The sequence below is a fragment of the Cynocephalus volans genome, chromosome 7, assembly GCF_027409185.1.
Source record: "Cynocephalus volans isolate mCynVol1 chromosome 7, mCynVol1.pri, whole genome shotgun sequence".
Taxonomy (NCBI): Eukaryota; Metazoa; Chordata; class Mammalia; order Dermoptera; family Cynocephalidae; genus Cynocephalus; species Cynocephalus volans.
Genome location: NC_084466.1, coordinates 3,811,710 through 3,837,722, shown reverse-complemented (window position 1 = coordinate 3,837,722; position 26,013 = coordinate 3,811,710). Strand labels below are relative to the sequence as shown.

General features: G+C 44.7%; 1 protein-coding gene across 2 annotated transcripts in view; it reads right to left on the bottom strand.

Annotated features, from left to right (window-relative positions):
• The window catches only part of COL4A1 (collagen type IV alpha 1 chain), a 144,398-nt gene that overhangs the window by 28,813 nt on the left and 89,572 nt on the right, over positions 1-26,013 (bottom strand). For both annotated transcript variants that reach the window (XM_063102493.1, XM_063102494.1), the window contains exons 7-26: positions 25,730-25,783; positions 25,552-25,578; positions 23,141-23,224; positions 22,992-23,054; positions 21,675-21,710; positions 20,706-20,747; positions 19,356-19,442; positions 18,796-18,822; positions 18,579-18,629; positions 17,758-17,802; positions 17,619-17,672; positions 16,127-16,168; positions 14,105-14,189; positions 13,707-13,742; positions 11,654-11,818; positions 8,403-8,498; positions 6,406-6,489; positions 5,817-5,887; positions 2,377-2,568; positions 1,635-1,803 (exon numbers count right to left, since the gene is read on the bottom strand). In XM_063102493.1, the coding sequence (XP_062958563.1) occupies positions 1,635-1,803; positions 2,377-2,568; positions 5,817-5,887; positions 6,406-6,489; positions 8,403-8,498; positions 11,654-11,818; positions 13,707-13,742; positions 14,105-14,189; positions 16,127-16,168; positions 17,619-17,672; positions 17,758-17,802; positions 18,579-18,629; positions 18,796-18,822; positions 19,356-19,442; positions 20,706-20,747; positions 21,675-21,710; positions 22,992-23,054; positions 23,141-23,224; positions 25,552-25,578; positions 25,730-25,783 (1,510 nt within the window). The remainder of the gene's footprint in view (positions 1-1,634; positions 1,804-2,376; positions 2,569-5,816; positions 5,888-6,405; positions 6,490-8,402; positions 8,499-11,653; positions 11,819-13,706; positions 13,743-14,104; positions 14,190-16,126; positions 16,169-17,618; positions 17,673-17,757; positions 17,803-18,578; positions 18,630-18,795; positions 18,823-19,355; positions 19,443-20,705; positions 20,748-21,674; positions 21,711-22,991; positions 23,055-23,140; positions 23,225-25,551; positions 25,579-25,729; positions 25,784-26,013) is intronic.

The window sequence follows — 26,013 nt, the reverse complement described above, 5'->3', positions numbered from 1 at the left end:
AGAGTACAAAATTAGAGTCACAAAAAGCTGCAAAATCTATGGTAATAAAAAGTGAGATGGCCCTGGGCAATTTCTTAATTGGCCTGTCTCAAAAAATCAAAATCCTTTTACCATTCTCTGTCAATTTATCAGACTATCAGTCTATTTGAAGTTGCTTTAAGTTTGACCTGAACGATGTTCACTTGGTGGTAAATTACCTAAACAACACAGTCAACGGGTGGTTATACATCACGCACTTTCCATAACGGCGCAGCAGCACCGCTCTGTGCTCCCATCGGCGGCGGCACGGGAAACCCACCCTCCCACCTCCATGCCAGGAGGAGCAGGCCCAGGACCCAGCATCTGGGCCCAGCAGAGCCAGGGGGTCTGGGATTTAGCTGTTGAGAAAGGACCAAAGTGCTCACCTCTAAGAACGTGTGCACTGAATCTGCACACACTGTATAAGAATTCAAGATATGCAGGGCCTCCCAGGACAGCCAGCACATTCTTTAGCTATAGACTGTGGGAAACGCCAGCTGACTGAACCCAGCACATATTTGCACCCTTGGGAACAAGGCCTTTATGATCACCAAAGTAAACACAGTGCTGACAGATCAAAGGAAGTCGGTTTTCTAATCTAAAGGCCGATTGGGTCTGGACGGTCAAGGGACTCTCCAAAATGTGCATGGAGGATCAGCAGCATGGCCAGCAAACCCTCCTTCTGGAGCCTCAACCCCCATCGTGCAGAATACATCGTAAATACCCTATTCAGTTTTTTTGATGGTAGTTTCTGGCCAAAAAGAAAGTCTTATTCCTTCTTATGGCTCTGAAAATTTGCAGATGCCACAAACACAAAGAACACTGGGTTTGCTGATTTTGGAATCAGAAACCACGAGGAAAAGTGATCGAAGGTCTCTTTTCCTGTTCACTGGGGGTCTTTCTAAGTCAAACCCAGCATTTCCCTGCCTCTAAAGTAGTTATAATAGAGGCATTCCTGGGACCCTTGCCTCATAAAGACCAGTCATTAGTGGAGTCCTAACTTGGTGCTCGTACTCAGTGACTGTACAAACAGGGAGGATGACACTAACAACAGGTACCTTGGAACTCCACGCCAGGACTTCCTGCAAAGCTGGCTAATACTTCCTGTGCTGGGGTGCTCATGAGCCTTACACTATGTCTTAATAAAGAAATAATAGTCCTCTGCGGGAACAGGAGTGGATAGTTACAGACAGAATCAGCAAATTTGTGAGCAAGAAGGACAAAATGCAATTGTCTTCCACAGTTCTTGCTGGATATTTTGATTATCCAGCTACTTAGACACTGTGCTTTTCACGGTTCACTAGCTACACATTTCTACTCATGCTGCGGCCTCTAGTCGCTTTGACAACATCTAATGCTCCTGGTAATGCACGCCTCCCTCCCGCCCTGTGCACAGCAGTGCCTGGCCTCTGCTCTTCTCACTATGGCATCTTCCACCTGGAATCACACCCGACTCATACGTTGCTGAGCGCCCACCCTGAGCCGGGCCCAGGGCTGCACCTTCCCCGTCCCCTGATAGTCAGGAAGTCACGGAGCGTGGGGCTGGATGTGGAAGCCCACGCAGCCCTGCCACAGGCTCTCTGACACAGCCCCAGACAGGGCCTCTCAGGTCTCACCTGGCAAGCCTGGGGACCCAGGGCTTCCAGGAAAGCCTGCTTGTCCTTTGTCACCAGCAGGGCCAATAGGACCAAATCCTGGAGGGCCAGGGGGACCGATGTCACCACGACTGCCAGGGAATCCCACTCCTCCAGGAGGTCCCCGTTCTCCTTTCAATCCTATTGAACCCTGATGTGAAAAGAGGGAGAAAACGTTCTCAGTAGGTAGTCCGACACACCAGTTTACGTCACATTCTTCTGTCATCTGTAGCAGACAAGTACCAGAGTTTAACCGGCTTACAATACTTATCTACTTCATCAACCCTCCCACAAAGATCAGCTTGTGGTTAATAAATGAAGCCAGCATTCTCTTCTCTAAGCTGGGCAACATTCTCTCTCCTCACCCCACATAAGGATATACTTTGGAGAATGCACCCTCTACACTTGGAATCTTCCTGTAAACAATGGCATGAACGCTATTAACTTAAGATTTCCCTCCCATCCGCAGCAAAAAGATAGGAACATGTCCCTGTTCAGTTCCCCCGAGTACATCAGAGGAGCCTGATACATCAGCTACTTGTCAAGTCTGCCCACGGACACCTGGTTTACAGACTTCAGCTGTCCCATGAGCCATGAGACAAGTTTATTGATGCTGATCACCATCCAAATGAAAATACATAAATAGGATTCAAATTATTCATGTCTTTAGTTTTGCAGATCCACATTTGTAAAATGCACGTGCAAAGTCTGGAAATTAACATACCGGGGAGCCTTTGGGGCCGGGAAGACCCGGATGTCCATCTCTTCCAGGCGTTCCTGCTCTCCCTGGCATCCCGGGCTGTCCTGGGAAACCTGGGTCTCCCTTGTCACCTTTGAGTCGCAGGTCAAAATAAATCTCCCCAGGCTCCCCCTTGGCTCCTGGCTGGCCCATCAGCCCTGGTGCACCTTGCGGCCCCTACAAGAACAAAGCCTTGTGACACACAGAGGAATCCATCCAAGGAACACACCAGCACGACTGGAACACAGTCAGCGACGGAGTCAGGAACTGCCTTCTTGAGAAGTGCTCCTGTGTTTAGGTCTCGTCATTCATTTTCTAGAAGCAAGCCGATAGCTCTGTGACCAAGCCCTGACCTGCCCCACGGCTTGCGCTCTCCTTAAAAGCGCTTATCTTTACTGGGTATTCCAAACAGAGATGGGGGCACAGGGAGAGTAAACGGTGTGGCCTCGTAGAATGGTCCCCTCCCCTTACGACTGGCTAGCATCCACGGGCCATTTCAGAGACTGCTGGGAGGTGCTGACTGGGACTGCCCGGGCCTGGAAACGAGAGCAAGGGCCTCCGAGCACAGCCCGGCACGGCACAGCCGCCGCGCTGAAGGGCTGGCGTTACTGAAGCTTCACAGTGTCCTTGTGCACTTGCTCCCCAAACTCTGGAGAGACAGGGACTTCCAGGCCCCCGTGCAAGGGAACTGTGGGAAAGGCTGGCTCTATCGTTAGTCCTTCAGAGCAGTCAGCAGAAAGGAACTGACTTTCCCAGAGACGCCCACTGGATCACGTCTCAGCTCCTGGAAAGCTCAATCTGCAAGGAATGCCCACACCCACCCACCGCCTCTCCTGCAGCCACCCTGAGAGTCAGGGTCCGTGAGGACAGGAGCAGAGCTTTCAAATAACATCCCAACTGCTGGTTCTCTTGGGCCTGAGAAAGACCTGGCAGCACCTAAACTCTCGCACAATTCATTTCGTTTGAATTCCTTTTCATAAACTCCCTCTCAGAAGGTGCTCAGACCTACGTGAACCACACATACACGTGTCATACGTACTTCCCAAAGAACAAAGAAGAGGTGTGTACATCTCACACACACTTCTCAAAGGACAGAGTTGGAAGACCAGGGACAGACCAAAATTCACAGTCCCCATTTGAAGAATAGCCACACTGATTATCCACTTGCTGTGCCATAACAGCATCTTTACACCTCATCTCTGATCCTTATCACAACGCTGCAAGAACACTGAAGCCACAGCTTATTGTTCTCAACTGAAAGCATCATTACATTATTTTATGGTGATTATTCACAGCCTAAAAATATAAAGCTTTCCAATGCGTGATCTTAGGGTAAGAAAATATAATTTTGTATTTTAACAATAACGACTTTGCCAGCCATCGTTCTATTGAAGGTGAAAATCTAGGTTTTTTGAAAAGCAACATTGGTGACCCTAGGACATTCCATGTGGTTTCTTTGCCACACAACTTCTTGATCCTAAGCGATTCAAAGGTCTTTTGATCTGCATCCCTTAAGATGATGCCGAGGAATCAAATACTCCCTCGAAAATTTAGCAACGGCTACATTAACTGTAGAAGAGCTGGCACCTGTGCTGTCTGCTTCTAAAGGTGGTGCCGCCGTGAGGAAAGCCAGGGAGGGCTGGCTTCAAAGTGTCACTGCCAGTGACCACGAAGCCAGGCTTTGTGAGCCGTCATACTCTCCCAAAACCAAACACGTGACTCTCAAAGAAAAAGTCACAAAAATTCTATGTAAATCAAATGAAAACAGCGCATTTCACCGCTTGTCGATTTTCAATCTACTCTCCACTGCGCTCCACTGGTCTGTGGGTACCTCCTTTATCCTCCAGCCAAATTCAAAGTAAGATAGCCGTGTTTCTGAGCTGGTTAAACCACGGAGCTATGATGCAGCTTCAGATAAAAAAAAATTATCTTCTCAGTTAAATTATTGACCCATGAGTGTATTTTTGGAGACACTTTTCATCTATGGAATGAAAGGAGCTCTTAAGAAAAAAGGAACAGGGATTAGAATTTTTGTGGAAGGTTTTACTTTCTTCTTTATCGTGATTTCTCCTCAACCATCCTTCTCTCGCACCCCTGTCTCCAATTTTATTAGATTTGGGGGTTAGAGGGTGAGTGTCTGGACTGGGTTTCAGCCACAGCTGAGGCGGGAAGTAATCCAGGAAAGCCAAGCAGATAAGGATGGGTGGACAGAGGCTAAAGCATCCTTTTCTGCTTTCTTCAAAGTTCTGTCTTTGATCCCCACTACAGCCAGGGCTTCCCAGTTATTTGAACTTCTAATTTATGTAGAAATATTTTAAACAATTGCAACGTCTAGCTTAGCTCCCCAGGAACCAGGGAAGTTCTGGAAAGCAGAAGCCCAAGATCTAACTTCAAAAGGAGAAAACAATTGCTGAAGTCCAGCTGCTTCGTTCCTATTTCAACTCACTTGCGCTCTGGCCCTCCTTCATAAAAGCTTCCAGAAAGACCTTTAAAAAAGTAAAAAATTTAAAGCACTGCATCAGAAAAGAATAATGCTAAAGATCTGCTTTTCAATTTCTGACAAAAAGAAAAGAGAAAAAAAGGAACTGTAGAAATTAGTCAGTGCTTACAAAGAACAAAGAAACAAGGAAAATACTCGGAGAAGGACAATGCTGTAAGGCTGAAAAGCTTTAGAAATAAAACTGATTAGATGCAATAAAATAATGTTTTTCAACATTTAAGATTATTATTATTCCCTTCTCTTTAGTGGCTTCTTCTAAAACAAACTAGAAAACCTAAGAAGCTGGTATTTTATTTAACTGAAAGGTTTCATGTGGATGTAATTGAGATATTTCATTTATAATGTTTAAAAGACATCTATACCATAGATACTGGTAATGGTCATTTTCAAAATACATACCTAAGAAGAAGAATGGAAAAATATCTCAAAGCCTGGAGGGCAGCAGGTCAGTTTTCATCAATCTTTCCATAGAAACTACTGGTGCTGAACTCACTCACAAACAACTTTTTAGAGGATCTGGTGTGATGTTACTGGCCACGGCAACACAGACAGACAACAATCCACTCTGCAGTGTAACCACTTAGAGGTGACTCTTACAGCACCCCATGTTTTAAAAACTCCCCAAGACCCCGAAGGAAGGACACACCACCCATGACATTCAGCTGCACCTGAACACAGGTAAACAGGACGAAATTCTGACCAGGTGAGAGGCAAGGCGGTTGGATGGTGGTTCTGGATTTAACCATCTTGCTCATTCTCATGGGATGAGGGTCACACGGAATAATCTAGACTGCTCGGCTCAGTAAAGCGTGACCAGCTCCCACATGAGGCAGGAGCCACATTTGCAAACGCAACAATGTACAGCTTGGCTGGTTTGCATGGTGGCAAATCCTCACACGTGTACAAACTCATTCGGGTTACTTACAGGCACACCTTCAAGACCGTCCCTGCCGGGTAAACCTCTCTCGCCTTTGGCCCCTGGCTGTCCCGGGAAACCTTTCATAAGAGACACAGAAAATAACAGCAGAGCATTCACGAGTCACTTCTTCAAAGCCTCTTTTTTTCCCCCACGATTTAAAAGTGCAAAAGTCTTTCTATGAAGTGAATGATCAGTTGAAGAATCTCAAGAGAGTAATAACTAAAATTCCCAAAATGGGTTCAGAAACGGAAACTGTGACCCCAAATGCATACAAATAATACCCACACCCCCAGCGACCACCTAAGGAGAAACATTCTGTTAACTCCTTTTGGGATAACTACAATTGTGGAGCCGAGAGAACTGTTATGCAGCTACCCCTTTATTAGGAAATCTTTACGATGCCAAAATTATAGGCACCTTTATCCTTTTCAGCAATGTGGACAGATCCCAGAAATATGGCTTCACGTTCTCATGATTATGCACTAATTTTGAATGCAGAAAATTAGGTCTGTCCTGGAGTAAGATCTGTTTCTCTGTGAAGGCACCGATACAGGGTGGCAATTCTGACCTGTCCTTTTCATATTCTGGGTCTTACCGATTTCTCCTGGGGGGCCCTGTGGCCCGGGAGGCCCGCGAAGTCCTGCTGTATCACAGACTAGGCAACCTTCTCCTTTCTGACCTAAACAAGGAGACACAGGGGTGCTGACATGTGACATGGGAACAGAAGTCTCCTAAGTGTAATGAGGAATAGACAAAGTCTGTCATTAGCATGTTACAGCCAAACTTAGGTATTCTCAGTTATTGAACCCGTCCTCTGGATAGTTCTATCTGCTACTGGGCCAAAACCAGAGGAGCTGAGTTGTGCTCCTCTCTGCGTCACTGTGCACACGTGTGCCTTGGCAGTCTCCACATGCGACCACTGCTGCATGGGTTAGTGAGCCCCCGTCCTGCACCCAGCAGAAGGACAGGGGCTGCCTCACTAAAAAGTGACCCAGAAATTCAATTTTGCTTATCTGCCTGAAAAGAGTTGACTGTTGTAAATTTTTCTCTAATTCTTAAACTTCCCATCTGTTTTTGCTTTGATTTAGTACTTTTTACTGAACTGTACATATAGCTCACGGACTTTAAACCTATGTCACTGGTTGATGATGTTCAATATGAATAAGAGGCCACAAAAGGAAGAACAAATATCTGGCCTGACACGAAGGACAGAAGAGAAGAGAGACCACAGCACTGAAATATGGGAGGAAAAGTCCTCTCTGGAAATTCTAACATCTTAAGTCTTGGCTTTCAAACTAAGCTCAAAGGCTTTAAGTATCTTAAATATACCTGTGTCTTAAACATTAAAGTGTCTGGTTTCTAGACACAAATTGGGCACAATATAAAGCAAACGTTTGTGGAGAAACCCCTACAAGTAAACCCCTGGGGGGTCCTCTGCATTACTCTGCCCTGTTTGCGAGCCTAGAGGTGGATGGGAGACCAGCTGCAATCCAGGCAGGCTGATAATGTTGTAACAGGAGCACAGAGACAAGGGGAAGAAAGATGCTTCTTCTGGGATTTGGGGGATGGATAAATGAGATTTTAGTGTAAAGAGCCTCTGGCCACTGGATGTGTCACAAAATGGAACAGCCTATTTCAGAAAGTACTAAGCACCTGCTAACTAGACAGTCTCATTAAAAATTAAGTGGCAAACTGAATGGTTGCACCCCTGTGATGACTTCTAAGATCACTTCCACCTAAGGTTCTGCCATGTACGTGGTTATCAAAATTCTAAGATGGTAGTTGAAACTGTTTTTCATGTAGCATTTATGTTTTAGGCTTTTGAAGACCAAAAATCCTTACAAAATAACCAGAAATGGTACACCTTGGGGTTGATTCTGGGGGACAGCCTCCTACTTATTCTACTTTTGGGTTATTAATAGTTATACAAATATAGGAATACCCATTGTTTACCCCACTCTAAGACAGAACTGTTGATGCAGTGATAATCCACCAGTTTCCAAGATTGCTGAAAAGAAAGATGTGTCTTTTGTTGTTGTTACAGCAAACATTTGAAAAGATTAAACTTGAGAGCCAATGGTAAAGTTGCTTAATGCATCAGCAGCAGATTTGCTCACACTGATTATGCAAACGTGGCTTAAAGGGTAGTGAGCTTTCTATGCACAGATGTGTGATTTGGCTTGGAGCAGGACGTGCGTTCTTTGATAATGGAACTCTATAATACTCTGCACTGAAGGACTGTGGGACTGTATTAGTCTGAGGGTTTAATCTGCTGACCGTGGCCACAGCAACAAGACTGATGTCACTGTCCATGGAAAGGATAAAGAGCAGTAACTGTCTCCTTCAGGGCTATGTCTCCACCCTCTTCTCCCAGATCACTGCTCTCTTGCAAAAGCCCAACATCAGGACAATCTCAACTGAGTGTAGAAAGACACTTACTCTAGGAATGGATTTTGAGGGTAGTTTCAAATAAAAGAAGAATATACCTAAGCTCACCCTAACCTAACTCCAAAGCCAGGAAGTATGTGGGGGGGGGGGGAATCATATGCACAAACACAATCACCATGTTTCAAAAAAATTAAAATCTCTTACCTTTCTCTCCAACTTCGCCTGCCAATCCTGGCTGCCCTGGAATTCCAGGAGGACCCTGATTACCTGGTGGTCCTGGCTGACATTCCACAATTCCATCTGAAATTGTAAAAATTATAGGATCATGGCTAGGTATTTTTATCCTCTCTTAATTCAGTTCAATCTCTATTATAGAACCAAAACAGTTTAGTCTGTTTAGTAAGTAAAGAAATCCATCTTTAGTTTGCTTTAAAATAATAAGATATCACTTTGCAAAGAAAGCCAGCACATCCAGTGTCACCTGCTCACCATCCCAAGCAATCTCGGCTAACATTTCTGTTTCACAAATTCTAAAGCACTCTTCAGTTCATTAGCCCTGTCCTATATATCATTTCATTTTCATCTTGCAAAGTACATACCATCAACCTTATTTTACAGATCAAGAAGCTGAGGCTCAAAAAAGTTAAGTAGTTAAGTGATTTGTCCATGGTCATGGCTCTGTTATGTTGAAGCTGAGACTAAAATGACTTTATTCCTAAGCAAATTTACAGCAAAGGAATCAGTGTTTTAGAGATGCAGACTGTCCCTGGGAAATGCCTCTTACTGTGCACATTCAATCTGAGCATCATTTACGGAAAGAGGCATGAAAGCAAATATCAGTACTACCAACACCATCCGTCGTGGCTTCTAGTTAAAAAAAATATTGTCTTATAGTTAGGAGACCCACTGTGATAGGTTGTATCTCTTTAATATCTTTGAAGAAAAGTGGCAGTGTGAAGAATTTAATGCACACATTTCTGCCAAGCCTTTCGTCACAAGCACAGTCCTAACACCCGTGAGCTAGCGCTGAAGACTTCCTCACACCTTACACGATGGGGACCGTGGCAGTCACCTGCAGGAGGAGGACACATGGTCTGGGAGGGGTGTCCTCCCTCTGGTTGGGTGTGTTAACCAGGGTCAGCCTTTCCAGCTCCCCACCCAGCTAGAACAAGAACACCTGAAACAAGCCAGAGCTTCCCAGTTTTATGACTTGGTTTGTAGCGTAGCTGAAAAAGTTAGTCTCCAATGTGTAGGAACTGACATCAGGGAGAAAGCGTTCTTGCTTAGTTCGTTGCTCTTTTTTTTTTCTGTGAGCTTCTCCTGACACAGCACAGGAAGTGACAAAACCTGAGCTGGTGACAACAGTCTGCTGTGGCAGCCACAGCTACAGACCTGGCCTGTTGTCTCCCATCCTGGCTGGCCCCCTGTTGACACTCCATCCATGCACAACGGAGACCATCCATCTTGGACAAAGGGGACTCCATTTTCTTGCTTCCAAAAGCGGTCCCTAAATCACTTAACCGTAAAGAACTCACATTTCCCAGCCCTGCAAGCCTAGGGTGTATCGATCCCCTGATTCTCGGTAGGTTCCTGAACATGGAGACACATAACATTATTATGTTCCTTTTCCAGAACATACCTCCTGCCTGCCTCATCTCCACTATAATCCCTTCTCTTCCCTGGTAAAAAAGCAATTATACATCCTCACCAAAGTCAATCTAAAATAAGTTTAAATTTGAAGCAAGAATGTAGTGATTATCGCTGAGGGGTTTTGAAATGCAGGTCTAGAGCCTGCATTTCACAGCGTCTGCTCACTGCAGGCACCTGCAGCCGCGGATAGCTGAGAGCCAGCTGTCAGCATTCGGAACGGGGACACAGCAGCAGAAGCGGGACACAGAAATCTCCACATTGCATGGTTAAAGAGCTACGGATAGGTCTCAAGGTAGCAATGGTTTTAAGATGTAGCCTCTTTAACATACACTATAAATCTAAATAAAAATCTCATTTGTAAATTATCACTTAATACTCTGTGATTAGGAATTAATCTGCACTGACTAAAAAGGGCAACCTGGAAAATTGGGATGGTAGACGTTACAATGTGTTCAGTTAACACATGCTACTCGCTTAACAATAATGGAGAGTTCGCACTTTTAGGTAAAATGTGTCCATATTTCCAAATATCCAAAAAATCCAAAAGAGTGTTCTTCTCCCATATTTCCCCACAGGTGGCTTCCTCACCACCTCCGTGTCTTTGCTGATCACTCTTTCAAACCCCAGCCCCACAGGGGACCCCCCTCCGCACCCCAGAACTCCCGCTTAGCTCATCCTCTGTGCTTGTCATCTCCTGCATGCCACAGAAGCTGCTTATCACCCGTGCTCGGAGGACGGGGTTGTGTGTGAGTTCTGTGTCTGCTCTAGAACAGTGCCCGCTTCCCCGTGGGCACTTCCTCCCTGTGGAGCGAACCAGGACCCGAAGGCCCCTCTGACACTCACAACCTTCTCTAGGACACGGAGAGGAGAAAGGACTTTAGATTGAGTGTCTCCTGGACTTCAATGTTTCATCTTCATTTTCCACATTTCACAAAATGACGAGAGAGGACAAGGAAGTTCTGTAAAGTCGCAGAGCATCTGTCCATTTCCCACCCAAATTCCTGCCAATCCTTTCCCAGTGAAGTTGTCAATCTGGAATCAATTGTCCTATCTAGTCCTTATCTGGCCTCCATATCCATGAAAACTCCCTCTCATAAAGATGTGTTTGAATTCTAGAAAATACACCCCACTGGCATTTAAAACCTGTGAACGCTTCTTTAATCAACCACACAGAGGATCGGCATTTAGGTGGTCCGTGGAGGACACATCGGTTCTGATCCAGCAGGTCCAGAAGGCCTGCTTTGGAAATCTAAACACACTCTCATTGGACCAGTTGACTTAATGTCTGAAATCTTCTTATAGTTTGCCCTGGTATTATGTTGGGACCACAGGACCACCTTAAGTGAACCAAGAGTTGAGTGTTAGGCACTCAGCTTTTATGGAGGGCTGAAATAAGAAAATTCCAGATGACGTGCTGCTCAGATTTGAAGTCATTCATTACGTTACCACACACACTTATGCGATCTGTGCCCATGAAATCCCTTCTTCCTTATTTTGAATGTGCATGTGGGCGTGTGCGGGTGTGTTAGTAGTAGTTTGTATCTCTAGACAAAGTAGGATGTGTTCTGATCTCAATAAGAACTGTACAACTCAACCAGTTTGCTTTTTAACTTCAAAGCTGGTTAACAGGTTACTTATTCCTTTAAACTGGTTTTTCTTTTAAACGTTAACTATGCCTTTTTGTAATGTGGTTAATTTTGTGAAGATACCCAAGAGGAATACAAATAGCTGACCAATCACTGGACGTCCGAGCCACTGTGGGGAGCAGTCCCAGTGACACATGAGCCCACCCCTACGGAACTTACTTGTGTAGCCCGGCTGCCCAGGGGGCCCAGGGGGTCCAGGAGGGCCCGGGGTCCCATCCCTTCCACTTGGTCCTGGCAAGGAAACTCCTGGAAATCCTTGGTCGCCTTTTTCTCCTCTTTCACCAGGGAAGCCAGGAGCACCAACCTGCCCCGGGACAGGGAAGCCTGGAACGAGCACAAAATCTCATGTAAATAATCTCCAGGAAGGGGACATTCACAGTACAACTAATTTTCTTAACTCTGTCTAAGATAAAATGAGTAGCAGACATCACCGAGAGGGGAACTGCTCTAGACCAGGAAAAACAAGTCAAGACAGCGGGCTTCCGACCACATAAAGGCTGACAGTCAAATGTTTCCTACAAATTAACTCTAAGACTCATTAGCTAAACACTAAAATCTGTGAGGTCCTTTCACTGCGAGTAGCATTCCCCATGTATGAAAGAAAAGGCTGTGGAGGGCGTATTCCACTTCCACTTGGAGAATAAGGACGTGAAAACGTCATTAGACAAAGCAAACGGGGACATAAAGCAAATGGGTGCTGACTGGGTTGAGGGTCCAGAGGAAATGGCAGAAAAGCAAAGGTAAGGGTACATAAGATGCCTGTGAAAGGATCTGAAGTCACAGGAGCGGGTGACACGTGAAGAGACCAGACAGCTTGAGCTGTGACAGCTGAGGAGGCTTTAGAAGTGATGCTCAAGAGGATGAAGGTTGAGGGCCACACTGCTGCAGGGAGGACAGAGCCAGCGCCGGTGTGACAAGGGAGAGCTTGAAAAGCAGGACAGACGAGGGAGGCGGGACGAGCAAGCCCACAGCACAGCATGTTGATGGTGGCAGACATTCAGTGTCCTGACTGGCGGTGAGTGAGCAGAGGAAGCTCCTGACTGCAGGAGATGGGACAGCTCCCGGGAGGGAGGCCAGCCAAGGAGGAGCCGGGGAGGCAGGGGCCCGACGGCCGTGTGCGAGGACCGAGGACTGAGGACCAGCAGAGGGCGGCTGGCGTGACACAGGGCGAGCCCATGCACCCTCCAGCCAGAGCTATCCCAGGACGTAGTTTTCAACATTGTGGGTTAAGAGTGTGGTGTGGATAAATGGTCATAGAAAGTAAACATGGCACACGCTAAGGGAACACGTAAAGTGACATGTCCCCTGGAATCAAAGAGAAGAGAGTGGCTGAGAAGAGAGGAAAGGGATGGTTTTAAGAGGAGATCCAAAAGTTTTCTTAGAAAGAAGAGAAAGTAGGAGCAGACGAAGGCCCTGCCTGGAGCCAGGTGTGGGGTGTCTCCTGTTCCCACAAAAAGGAAATAAAGAGGCTCTGGGAAAACTCTGAACTGTGAGAAAGGAAAACAATGAAATAATAAGCAAAAAAGATTAAAAAACAAAATTATATTTAAAAAATCAAAAACAAAGCACGAAGCTTAAGGGCCATGAGCACTCGGTTGTGTCTCAATGCTGGGGCCTTTGAGAGCTTCCATCAGACATACCGGGTCTGCTCTAGGGCCCGGGAGAACACCACATGTGCACGCACACACGTGCAGACACACCTGGGTGTGTGCAGACACATGCATGCCACTCCTAGCCCTGGAAGACACGATCGACTAGGAGGTGCAAACTAGCACACAGGAAGCAGTGCTGCTGATGCCGGGGAAAAGCAAAACCACAGTTGACCAGAGCAGGTGGCAGGGTTCCCGTCCTAGTAAACGTTCCAGAGAGAGGGGATGTGGTATAGAGACACTGAGGGGAAAGAATCTGCCTATGCTGGAATCGGGGACCTGTGGAAAGACTGGACGCTTTCCAAGGGAGAGCAGGTCAGTCCTGATGAGAGCTGAGGGCCCATGCCCGGTGCACATGTTTATTAATGACGTGCTACTCTGTAACTTATAAAATGCAAAGCACTTATCAAGGAGCACATTTTGCTTTCACAACTAGAAAATGTGTAATAATATTGCTAGCAAGTTTATGAAAATATCTGATGTACATAATAAACATATTCAGAATGCAAGCCACAGAGAAGGTGTACGAATATTCTACAATAAAATCAGTTAAAGATTCTCACCTGGAGGGCCTGGTGGGCCTGGTCTTCCTGGGAAACCTTGAAAGAGAAAGAAAGGAGGACAAACTGAGAGCAGTGCGCTCGGTTACATAACACTCACTGCTCTGCTAAGAGTCTTGCTTGCTGTGCCCACATGTATCCTCGCTCAAGGGGAACGTGGAAAACAGAACTGGAAACCTTTGGAGCATCCTCTGTGGACATGCCATGTGCCTGGAGCTACAGTAAAAGGCTCCAGGGTACCCCAGGAAATGACAAAGCATGAACATGGGGAAGACCCGGTCGCCAGACAGTCCTGCAAGGCGTGCAGACGGTCTCAAGACACAGGTAAGTGCAGGTCAACGCAGGAGAGGAAAAAGAGAAAGAAAGAGGGAGGGCGGGCGGGAGACAGGCAGGAAAGCTACCTTTCGGGCCCGGCTCTCCTCTTAACCCTGGAGTTCCTGGGTAGCCCCGTTCTCCTTTTTCTCCCAAAGGGCCTGTGCCTATAACCTGAATTAAAGAAGAAAAGATGGTCATCACGTGGCGGAGGCATGGCGAGGGCGGGGCTGGTCCTGCATGGCACAGCACTGTGGGTGAAGGAATTAACACGCGTTTATTATCTCAAGAAATATGATAGTAAAGAAGTAGCAGTGGAAGACGGGAGGGCGTCTCGAACACACATGGGATAAACACTGCGCAGTGACCTCTTTGCAGAGGGCTCTGCAGGCAGCTCTGTGTCCGTTTGTGATTGTCTACCTGGCAACTGCTTTCGTCACACTCTGATGATGCAAAGTTGGAATGACATCAATTTGAGGTTTTGGTTTGGAATTTCTAAACATACATACACGCCATAAAATGAATAATGTACTTCACAGGGTATTACAGAAGGACAGCTTTAAATTTCCTCAGCTGTAAGCATGGGAACGCTCACTTTTTTTATTGAAAGAGGTTTTTTTGTTGTTATTGTTTTAATGACCTTATGTGGGCACTTCTATAAGGCCACAGGGACACAGGCCGAGAAAAAGGCGTTATTGGCCTCATTAAAAAAGAAAAAACTCATTCACCCTGATTATAAATTACTGAAATTCAAGGAAAATGGCGAATTCAAGCATTGCATGTTACCTTTAAAATATAACTCCTTTGTATCAATTACATGAATGGTTATTATTGAAATTTCTTTGTTACATATCTTGATCCCCCATTCCACAGTGTACATCAAAATAATGTGCTGTCACCATAAATATATACAACATTTACTTGTCAGTTAAAAACAAACAAAGCAAACACCTTTAATATAAAGAAAAACAAACAAATAGAATGTGCTGGTGAGGTTAAGGTAAAAACAGGACAGTGCAACGCAACAGTGGATCACAAACACGGGATCATAAATACACGTGGAAGTATTAAAGCATTAAGGAGGCTATGAGATGATCCTATTTCTGGAAACGTAGCCTAAGGAGCCCTTGTCCGATCCCCCACTCTCCCCATCAGAAAAATGGCATCTACAAAAGTTCATCGCATCTCACCTGTGGGCCTGCAATAGCTGCAGCAAACCAGGGACATTTTCATCATTTCAAAGAAGATTTGGGGAAAAATGGCTAAAACAATTATGCTACAACACTCTGACAGGATATTGAAAATGATCATTACAAAGGTAATTTGCAATCATGAAGAATGTCCATTTTTTGGGCCGACCCCGTGGCTCACTCGGGAGAGTGCGGAGCTGGGAGCGCAGCGGCACTCCCGCCGCGGGTTCGGATCCTATATAGGGATGGCCGGTGCACTCATTGGCTGAGCACGGTGCGGGTGTCACCAAGACAAGGGTTGCGATCCCCTTACCAGTCACAAAAAAAGACAAAAAAAAAAAAAAAGAAGAATGTCCATTTTTTTTAAAAAGTGTTAGGTATATCAATCGCAAGTATGCAAAAATATGCATATGGACCAGGAGCAAAATGTTATTTGCAAAAACAGAAATTGTTTTGCTAGAATAATCAAATCATACATGAACTGTTTCTCTTACTGAAGTTCTCCTTAATGCACTATTTTTTTGAAAAAAAATGGTTTCTTTTTTGGGGTAGTTGGCTGGTATGGGGATCCTAACCTGTGACCTTGGGGTTACAAGGCTATGCTCTAACCAAGAGAGCTAACAAGCCAGCCTCTTAAAAGAGAGGTTTCAAAGTGTGTTGCTGATATTCTTATCTCCCTGTGCAAACCTTTTCATTTTCAGTCCTTTAAGAATATGGAGAAACTATCAAAGTGTAATAAAAATAGTAATCTCCATGCAATATGAATTATAAAATTATTTCAAATAGCATGCACACACTTAATGTAAAAATGCAGTCCTAGGGACTGTCATGGAGCTGTGCTTTATGTACCTGTCTGTCTCTTTCCCCCTTCTCTTCATTTCAAACACCCCCAATACTCCAACACACAAAACTTTTACTCACACTTCCAGGTGGGCCCGGAGGACCTGCTTCTCCTTTTTCACCCTACGAAAGAGAAAATGACTTTTACTTGCATATTTTTACCATAAAGATGGTCTTGCAGACCAACTTTTTCTTCTGGTAAAATAGAGGTTTGCTTCGTACCTCTCCTTGTAAGTAGCTTAAGTGCTCTGTGACTGTTACAACGAAAACAAATACATTTCATTTTGCTTTTCATAAACATGACATCTGGAAATAAAGATTTCTATAAAACATACATTGGAAGCTCATTACTCATGTCACAAAAGAGCTCACAATATTGTTCTCCTGGCCACAATCTCCCTCAGACAACTTTAACAGAATCATTGGTAGGCTGAATTAGTAAACAGTGGTTTTCAATAAAATTTTTTTAAATGAAATAAAATAATATAAAAACATGATTAATTTCCAATTATTTCTTCTTAACAAAATCATTTTATATGAGGTTTTTAGGTCATGATTGTCTTAAATTTCCATTGGAAGATATAATATGCAGTGTTGAAAACATTGAAAACATTAGTGAATAAATTCTGATTACTTTGAGGCTTAATGCTAATCCATATCAGATTTAAAAAAAAGAAATTAACCCTTTTATATCTATGTTCTTATATACATATCATCATCATAATTTAGAAAGTCCTAAGATATGCAAATTATGTATTTTAGTAGAGGTTTACATTTCCTAGTCTTATGATTAAAAGAGCAAAATGAAGCGACAGTGAGTTTTTCTGCCTATCCGACTGATAGATATTTTTGAAAGTTTGATAATACCCAGTTGCCAAACGAGAGGGCCCTGGGCTGGCAAAGAGCTTTTCTGGGAGCAATGTGGTGGCGTGTGAAAAAAGCTTCACAAAGAGAGTCTGAAGGTGAACTTAAAAATTGTACTTTTAGGAGTTTATGACGGGGAAATGATCAGACAAATGACAAAAATACTTGTAATCATAAAAATTTGAAAATGACCTAAATACCATGTAATAAAAGGCACAGATGTTAAAAATGTTCATATGCACAACTACCTTTATGGACATTGAAATAGATCCTCCTTATATCATTAAGTGAAAAAGCAAGACATGGTATTCAATACCATTTTTTTTAAAGTATATGCCTGTGTGTGCACATAGGACCAACCTTCACTCTGACCGTTTCTGAGTGGGTAGTAGAAATATTAGATAACTTTCTTTTCTTCATTATATCTTTCTGCATTTTCTGTTGTTTTTTAATCAGGAAAAAAACTAGTCTACTACAAAAAAAAGGCACAAAACTTGAATGAGTGTAATATTTTGTATTTTTTTCTTTAAAACACTTATACACATAAAGAGAACCACTAAATTAAGTGGTGTTTTTACACAAATGGAGCATAAATAACTTTTTTCTTTGAGTCCAGAGTCCTTTATTCTAGAAAAAAAAAAAAAATGAACAAACTTCTAGGTTGAACTACAAAATGAAGGTAAAAACTCAAAACAGTGTAACGAGTTACCTGAGGGCCCTGACGGCCTGGGAGCCCCGGGTATCCCGAATCACCAGGAAAACCCTAAAATGAAAGACAGAGCGACAAGTCAGCAGCTAGTGACGGGGTGGGGTGACTGCTTCTAAAAATTGCAGAGAAAAATACTTACTGGACTCCCTTTTTCTCCTTTTTCACCATCTTTTCCAGGTTTTCCCTGTACAGTAAAGACTTAAACGTTAGCATCTCATAAATAATATTTATGGCAGAACACCAATGCTCTGATTCTAATACAAGTTAATATAACGTCTCTTTTATGAAATGACAGCAGGGTGAGTAAGGGCTGCATGTGAGCTGACAAGACTACGACAGTAAGTCATGTACTATACGATGAACAGCGTGAAAAAGTTAGGATGAAAGGGAACGTCTCAATTTTTGAAGAATGGAGTCTGATGAGCTACAAATCTAAGATAGCATCCCGTTTTGGTAACAGCTACCACAGAGAAGTTTTCCCATCGGCTGGTGACTATGGGGTTGCTGATAGGCCAACCGTTTATTTTAATGGGGGTTTCTGCATGTTATTTCAGGTGGAAACCGAAGGGCTCGGGCCACAGGCAGCTGGGTAGGTTTCCTGCCACCACTAGTTCTGAAGTTCACGTTCATCTCGGCATCTCAGGGGGTGGCTGCGCGTCCAGCCTGGTGTTGTGGGGGACCTCAGGGCCACCCACTGGTGGATGGCGCCTTGCCAGCCACCTTCCCCCACCTTCGGTGCGGCGCGGGGTGCCTGAACAGCGAGGCCTACGCCTTCCCCAGAGACCGTTCAAGTGCAGGTAGCTCACAAAGATTTCAGAAAGGCCTTCGGGAGATGAAAGGGATGAACGAGAAAACCCTACGAGCCTTTCTCTTTCTGGTGTTTCTGTGAACCTGAGATCTTAGGAACAATGGGACAATTACATCACAAGGAGGAACAAGAGGACTTTGGGAAACACTCACCCGGGGCCCCGGCTTTCCCGGTTCACCTTTCTCTCCGACCCCTGGCATTCCCTTAAAGGAACAAAAAGAGGAAGCGTTAGGTTCGTTAGTAAACTTAAGTAAAATATTAAATCGGGTAAATCTTAAATTTCAGGTGAAATAAGCTTGTGACTTAAATCCAGTATTTTATAATCTTTCACAAAACAATAATGATGATAGACAGGAATTATGTATTTACCTGAAATCCAGGTTCACCTTTTTGACCCTAGAAGAGTTTAAAGAGAGAGAGAGAGAGATCAGGACTATCTAGTGGCTATATCCATTTTTATATGCCACAGAAAAGGAAAAAGGAACGCTCTCTCTGATATCAACAAACTCACAGTGGCCTCCCGGGCTCACTTCCCAGCAGTGACTGGGTTATGGGCTTGAGAAGGGCAGAGCTCACTTTGCTGGATCCACAGCGGATGACCCCAACCTCCTCCTGCCCCAGCTGACTCCCTCCTGCCACCAGCTCCTCCCTGACTTTGGGTGCATGGAAGAAGCCCTCGCTCAGTGAGACAGCTTCACACGGGTCTTGGGCTGACGCATTTCCAGCTGCCTCTGCTCTCAAAGGTGCTTGTATTTCATGTAATGGAGAGCCCATCAATCTGTTTTTCAGGTCAGTATTGAACGTAGCTGGAAATTCTGAATTTTGACCCAGTTTCTCATTGTCTCTTGAAATTCATGTCTTGAAATTAGAAGACAGCATTCTTTCTCTAATTCTTTCTAATTCTTTCACTGGATGAAATCCATTCATACCTTTTCTCCCTTGGTGGCATAGTCTCCTTTTTCTTGAATTTGAGCTTGTCCTGGTACTCCTGGAGGCCCACTGACTCCTTGGTCACCCTGTAGATGCAAAAATTGAGGATGAATTAGGCATAAAAATAATTAAGCAGAGAAGAAAAAATGCAGAGGGGGGAAAAGCCTAAAACAAAACACCTAATTTTAAAATGTAATCATGCTTTATTCAATTCTGGTACATCTTTGCCTCAGCGGAAAATTAAGTTTCAGTAGGAAGATGGTATGACAGGTATCTAAAGGCAGGAGGAGACTCTCACTTCCCAGGGGCCAGGAAGGCTGGCCACTACCATCTAGGGTAATAGCAATGGAATCTGGACACAGAAGGATCCATCCACACGTGGATCTGCACACAGAGTGCACTACCGCATTTTGATGGCACGGGGCAAATGCACACACACTGCCTAATAGAGCTTGGGAAGAGAGGAGGTATTTTTACGTAAACCAAAAATAAAACCATTGAAAATCTCCTTCCACAGGCATCCTAACTGCTGGGTACACTCAGAAGTAAAGTGAAATCTATTCACGGCACAATGAGTGAGGTCTAAAAATGTCAACTGCGTAAATTTCAGAGTCACTTTATTGTGAAGTTTATGAAAAAAATGGGCCAAAAATTGGGGTGGAAAACAGAAACCCACTGGACAGTCTGGATCTGTCCTGGCCCCGCTGCATGTGGTACCCCCTGCATGCGACCACTGACAACAGCGTGAGCATTAGTGACGAGGAATCCAGGACTTCACAGCGTCTGCAGGGGTCCCCTCTTAGCTCGTGCCCCGTGTCCTCTGTCTGATCCAGGGAAGCTACCGCAGGGAACAGCAGAGGCCCAGGGACCCACAATCTGCCTCCCTCTTCCCACACTGGAGCAGCCTGCTCCACTCTGTGCCCTCCCTGCTCCCATTTGAGAAGAGAGGCTGGTGGGCAGGGGACAGGAGTCGAGCCACTGCCAATCGTGTTCCATCCTAGTTCATCAGTGCAGCGTTAACTAGAGCGGCGCTACCAACAGTCAAGTCCTAAACTCTCCTCTTTTTTAATAGACTCTAGGTCTGGCTTTTATCACTGAGGAAGAACATCTTGACTGAACTCTGTGTACAGATAACTGTACTCTCTGCTTGTCAGACCACACGGAGAGCTCTTATTCAATGAGCTGGGATGAAGCCAGTAACTCTAGCATGTCAAGGAAAACATGTCAAACTCAGGAACATGATGCAGAGAAGGGTCACTATGAACAGAAAGTTGGTCCAGAGGCGGAAATTCTGTCATGTTTAGAACTGTGAGTTCAAACACGAAAACACTCCAGTGAAGTGTACTCACCTTGTCCCCTTTCGGTCCTTGGAAACTTAAGCCCATTTGCCCCTGTTGATTAAAAGTTAGGTTTTTATTGTTAGAGCTGTCAACTCTGCTCAGTCGTCCCACAACCCACATAAAATGCTAGAAGATGGTGCATCTCACCACATGTTCTCACTCATAACTGGCTGCTAGGGAGGAAAGAAGGGAAGGAAGGAGGGAAGAAAGAAAGAAAAGACCTCAACAATACACTGAACTTTCAGGAGGGCAGAACAAACCTAAGGACACTAGAGATGGGGGCAGGGAGGCAGGGGCTTTGGCAAGCAATAGGTCAGGTGAGGTGCATAAAGAAATATCATGATTTGTAAGAATGAATAAGTTAATAATAAATTTAAAGAATTTTTTTAAAAGTTAAATAAAATAATAAGTCAAGATTTTAAATATATATATGTTGCATTTTTGCAACCCCTGCATGAACAGGCATTATTTATTGCACATTGTTCAACTGATTCACTTGTTCATTCAACTAAATTTAACAAACAACCAAAAATAAAAACGATGGTGAATTTCAAGTAACAGCTTTGTCCCACAACTATCAAAAAATTTTCAAGATCGTTACGATCATGCTGTATTTGACATCTATGAAAAAGTTTCTAAAAGTATTATTGATAAAAGTTCTATAACAACTTTTTTTTTTTTAATTTAAGGTTTTTAAACTCTGGCTTTAGAAAACTAAGGGAAAGATCAGTGATTCCAAAGTAATGATTAAGGGATGAATGGAAGGAAAGACTGATAGACTGACAGATAATTGATGGATAGGTAGATAGCTGATTGATTGATAGATAAATGTAGATAAATGCTTAAATATATAGATAGATAGATAAAGATGACATAGTTTTCAAAAATTTTTACAGAAACTTACAGAATGAGTTATGGCAATTTCATGACAGTCTTATACTAATGACAAAGAACAGTGAATGAAAAAAAAAACTTTACCTTTTCACCTGGAGGTCCAGGAGGGCCTGGGGGACCCTGGGAGAGAAATCATTTTAATTAATATGATTCAACTCTAGTGAGCCTTAAATCCTTCTTCGTGCTAAAGTCATCTTAAGATTCCGTGGTTAACATGATCATTTATTTGTTAAGTATTTTTCCTGTGTAGTAGAACTGTAAAACTTTGAAAATAACCAGCAATTGGTCCAGGACAATTATTAACAGGATTGGAAATACCTCAAAATCTTAGGTGTTGCCCTGTGGACTCCAATAACCTAAGAACGCACCAGGATGAACTGCTAGAACGAGGCATGGTCACCAGCCAAACTCCCCAGGGTCCCTGGAGTTTCCACCTTGAGAATTATGTTTGTCCTCTTTAGATATAATTGTTTATCTTAAAAAGCTGAGGATTCTTTGAATGAGTAGGCTATAGTGAAATAAGAAACTTCCAATGTTTGCAACAAAATTTCAGAACGCTTTTTCTAATCATTTTAAAATGGAAAAACTAGTCATTTTTGACTCATTAAAAACTGCCCATTTATTTGCAAGAATATAAAAGAGACTACATTTACACGATGGATAGAAGAAGAATTTCTGGATTTTAGATAAAAAGAAAATGAAAAAAAAAGTAAATTAAAAACGTAAGCCTGAGACTCTCTAAGAGCACTCCATCAGGCCGTGGAAGGATGGCAAGCTCGGGGGCGGTATCTGGAGCTTGCGAACGTGGCACTTGGAACATAGGTGCATCTCCTTGACTGTAACTCTCTTGCGCTCTCAAAAATGTCACAGTGGGGAGGAAAAGATGGCTCCCTTCCACTGAGCAGGAGGCCAAAGATAGCCCAGTCTCCTGGAGGTTCATCTCCGGGTGTTCGGTTTGTAAAGCCTTAATAACAAACCAAGTGTAGCTTCTGCGCTGCCGCCTGGTTGTGTCCACAGCTCCCAGCAGATCCAGAGCTTCTTGTACGATTATGTTTCTGCAAATCCATCTCCCCTGCTCCATACGAAGTCACCCATGCAGAGCCTGCCTTATCCACCTTTGAACTCCACTGTCTCAGTCTGTGGGTATCACTGGTTTCCAGCCAGCCCCTCAAACAATGACTGTGTTACCTGTCTTGACTATTATTACCCTTTCCCCACAGCTCTGGGAATATGAGGACAATGGATGCCGACCAAACATTTTCATAAGAAAGAAGCTGATTCTGCCATATCTAAATTAAAAGGGATCACCTTTGCATAGAGTTTTCATAAAATCACTCATTTTCACACCTCAACACAGTGCTCTTTGAATGGCTGCCTCAGAGAGATATCCCAAACACTTACTGGTGGTCCAGTAAATCCTGGAGGGCCAACGGGACCTTGCAGCCCTGGTAATCCTGGTGAGCCCTATAAATGATTGAGAAAGAAAAGAATTAAAATGCAAGCTAGGAGGTGATGCAGCACATGCTTATAATTCTCTAGCAGATGCTTACTGGCATCCCTGGGATTCCAGGAAACCCTCTTTCGCCTTTTAACAGTGTCCCAGGCACATGGCCCAGTATTTCACCTGGGTCCCCCTAGAGGATGAAAAAGAAGAGCAAGACATAAATATTGATATTCATGTAAAGACGCTTGAAATCACCCGAATAATAGGCAGGTATTACTTGTATGGGAGACTAAGCTGGAAATAAACAGCCTGGCCACCTCCCCCACTCATCACTACTATCTCATGACCAGCATAGCTGCTGCACGCTCAACTCAGCTGCACCAAGGACAGAACGCAGAGACAGCCCACTGTGCACGTAACCGTCCCACATTCCAGACAAGGGCCCTGGTTGCCGGTTCAAAGACTGAGTGACCACAGGCTATTCTCACAAAATAAAGATTATCTTCTGAGAAAAGAGTCAGGATAAGTATTCCCATAAAAGCAGGGTGTGATGGTAAACTTTATCTGTCCACTTGGCAGGGCTGTATTTTTTGGTTAAACGCCAGTCAAGATGTTGCTGTGAAGGCATTATTTAAATCAGTGGAAATTTAAATCAGTAGACTCTGAGTAAAGAGATTACCCTCCCTAATGCTGGTGGGCCTCATCCAATCAGTTGAAGGCCTGAAGAGAAAAAAGACCACCCTGCCCCCAGGAAGTGGGAATTGCCCCTGCAGATAGCCTCAGCCTCAGACCACAACATCTACTCTTCCCTGGTGTCCAGCCTGCTGCCCGCCCTGAGAATTCTGAACTTGCCAGCCCCCACAATCTCATGAACCAATTCCTTAAAATGAATCTCCCCTCTCTCCTCTTGCTCATCAGTTCTGTTTCTCTGGAGAACCCTGACTAATAATAAACACGGCTATTATGAGGACACTGTCTCCTAGGAGTTCTTAAACAGGGGACACAGGAACACTCGCCCCCACTCAGACACATGGCTGTCTCTCGTGCAGCTACTGGAAAACTAGAAGCTTCGCCTTCACGTGGCTGCTCGACATGCCCGGCCACCGCACACTCCGGGCTGTCCAGGCCCCGTGCACAGCTGACGGGCGGCGCTCAGGCTGAGGTCAGGGTGATAGGAGCAGCCCAGCCCCGAGACATGATCCCCTGCCTGGGAAAGTCCTTAAAAGGTTAATTTCTGTGGAATTTAGCAGAGGGCCCTCCTGAGCACAATTCTTCTGTCCCCACTCCCTGATTCATAGTGAGCAGCTCTAGAGTGGCTGGGACCGAGCCCAGCCCGAGTGGACTCGCTGCCACACTCGCCCACAGAGCAAATGTGCATCGTCTGCTCCCAGGAGAACCCGTGGTGGGACAGCGGGGAGGACGGGACATATTTGGGAGAAATTCTGGATGTGAAAATGGCAGGACTTTGTGATTAGAGGATAGAGAGAGATGGGCACAGAGGGGAGAAGAGGAGGAGGGAGAGAGAGGAGAGGGAGACAGGAGGAAGGGTGGGCGGGAGGGAAGGAAGGAATAAAAAAGAATCGACTCGATCACACGTGGTTCTTCCAGAGTAAAACCAAAACCAGGAGGGACGCCTCTGGGTCTCTGGTGGGGTGCCACGGGTGGGGGTCCTCGCCCTGCTCGGCTCTAGCAGACAGCGGGGAGCAGCCGGGGAGGAGGCAGCAGTGGTGGCCCGTGGTGTCTGTGGGATGCCAGGCGGGGGACAGAGTCGGGGAGGCCTGAGAACAGGCCCACATGATACCCCTGCCTCAGCCGGCCATGGAGAGCGGGGGACAGAAGCAAGTGCTCAGCGACCAGTCACACGGGGGCGTCTGCCGGCTCCATCTAGGACCCCTCTCGGGTGGGGCAAGAAGGCCCCTTTAAGAAAGCAGGGGCTGAGGCACCTCAGAGGAGGGGAGCAGGGCTCGGGCCCCACCGTGGACACAGAGGCTCACAGGTTGCTCTGAATGAGGGGGCCGGGACACCATACCCCTAACCTGTGGCAACCGGGGGTTTCCTGCAGAAATTACAGATCTCATAACACAGCGACTACAGACGCTGGGCAACACAAAGATTCGGTCGCATTTAAATGAAACTATTCAGGTTGAACAGAAGAAAAGTCTGTGTCCTTTGGGTGACAGGGCTCTGCAAGAGGGACGTCAGTGAAAGGGCCCTGGCAAGCGGGCACACTCTGGGGAATCGCATCGGCCACCACCCCACACTTCCCACTCCTGCCAGCCCCTATGAAGAAACTGTACCTGGTGTCTAAACGTTAGATCCTAAAATCCGAGGTTGTGCATATTGCTTACAATAATGTAACAGACTTGAGGAAAATATGTTCATTGGCAATTAATCAACTAAAGGGATTTAAAGGAGGTTTTTTTTTTTTTTTTTTTTTTTTTTTTTTTTTTTTTTTTTATGGTATTTGTTTTAAACAGATTCCCCGTAATTAACCCAGTAAAATAAAATAAAACGTACCTTCATTCCTGGTATCCCCGGCGGTCCCTAAAAATGAGGGTTTTGGTATTAGTTTTGTTTTTCTCAAGATATCATTAGCATTAAGATGTAAGGGCAAAAAGAAAAAAGAAAAAGAAGTAAAAGGAGAAGACAGAAATTACAACCAAAGAAAAAAATTCTGACTTAACCCTCTACTCACGGGATTTCCAGTGAATCCAGGCAAACCAGGTGGCCCCAGTGGCCCTCTCTCTCCCTGAGGAGACAGTGACAGTCACTCACACATACTGTCCTGCCCCCCGAGAAACAGCCTCTCATAAAGCGGCACCCAAAAATCAATACCTCAAAACAATTTGTTAAAGCTATATTATTGGGCGCTACTTTACGAAAGAACAAATACACTTGATACCATAATTAGTAGGAACAGGGATTCGCAATAGCCTTTTCTTATTTGATTTAGTAATTGACTTTAGGAAATAAGTTTAG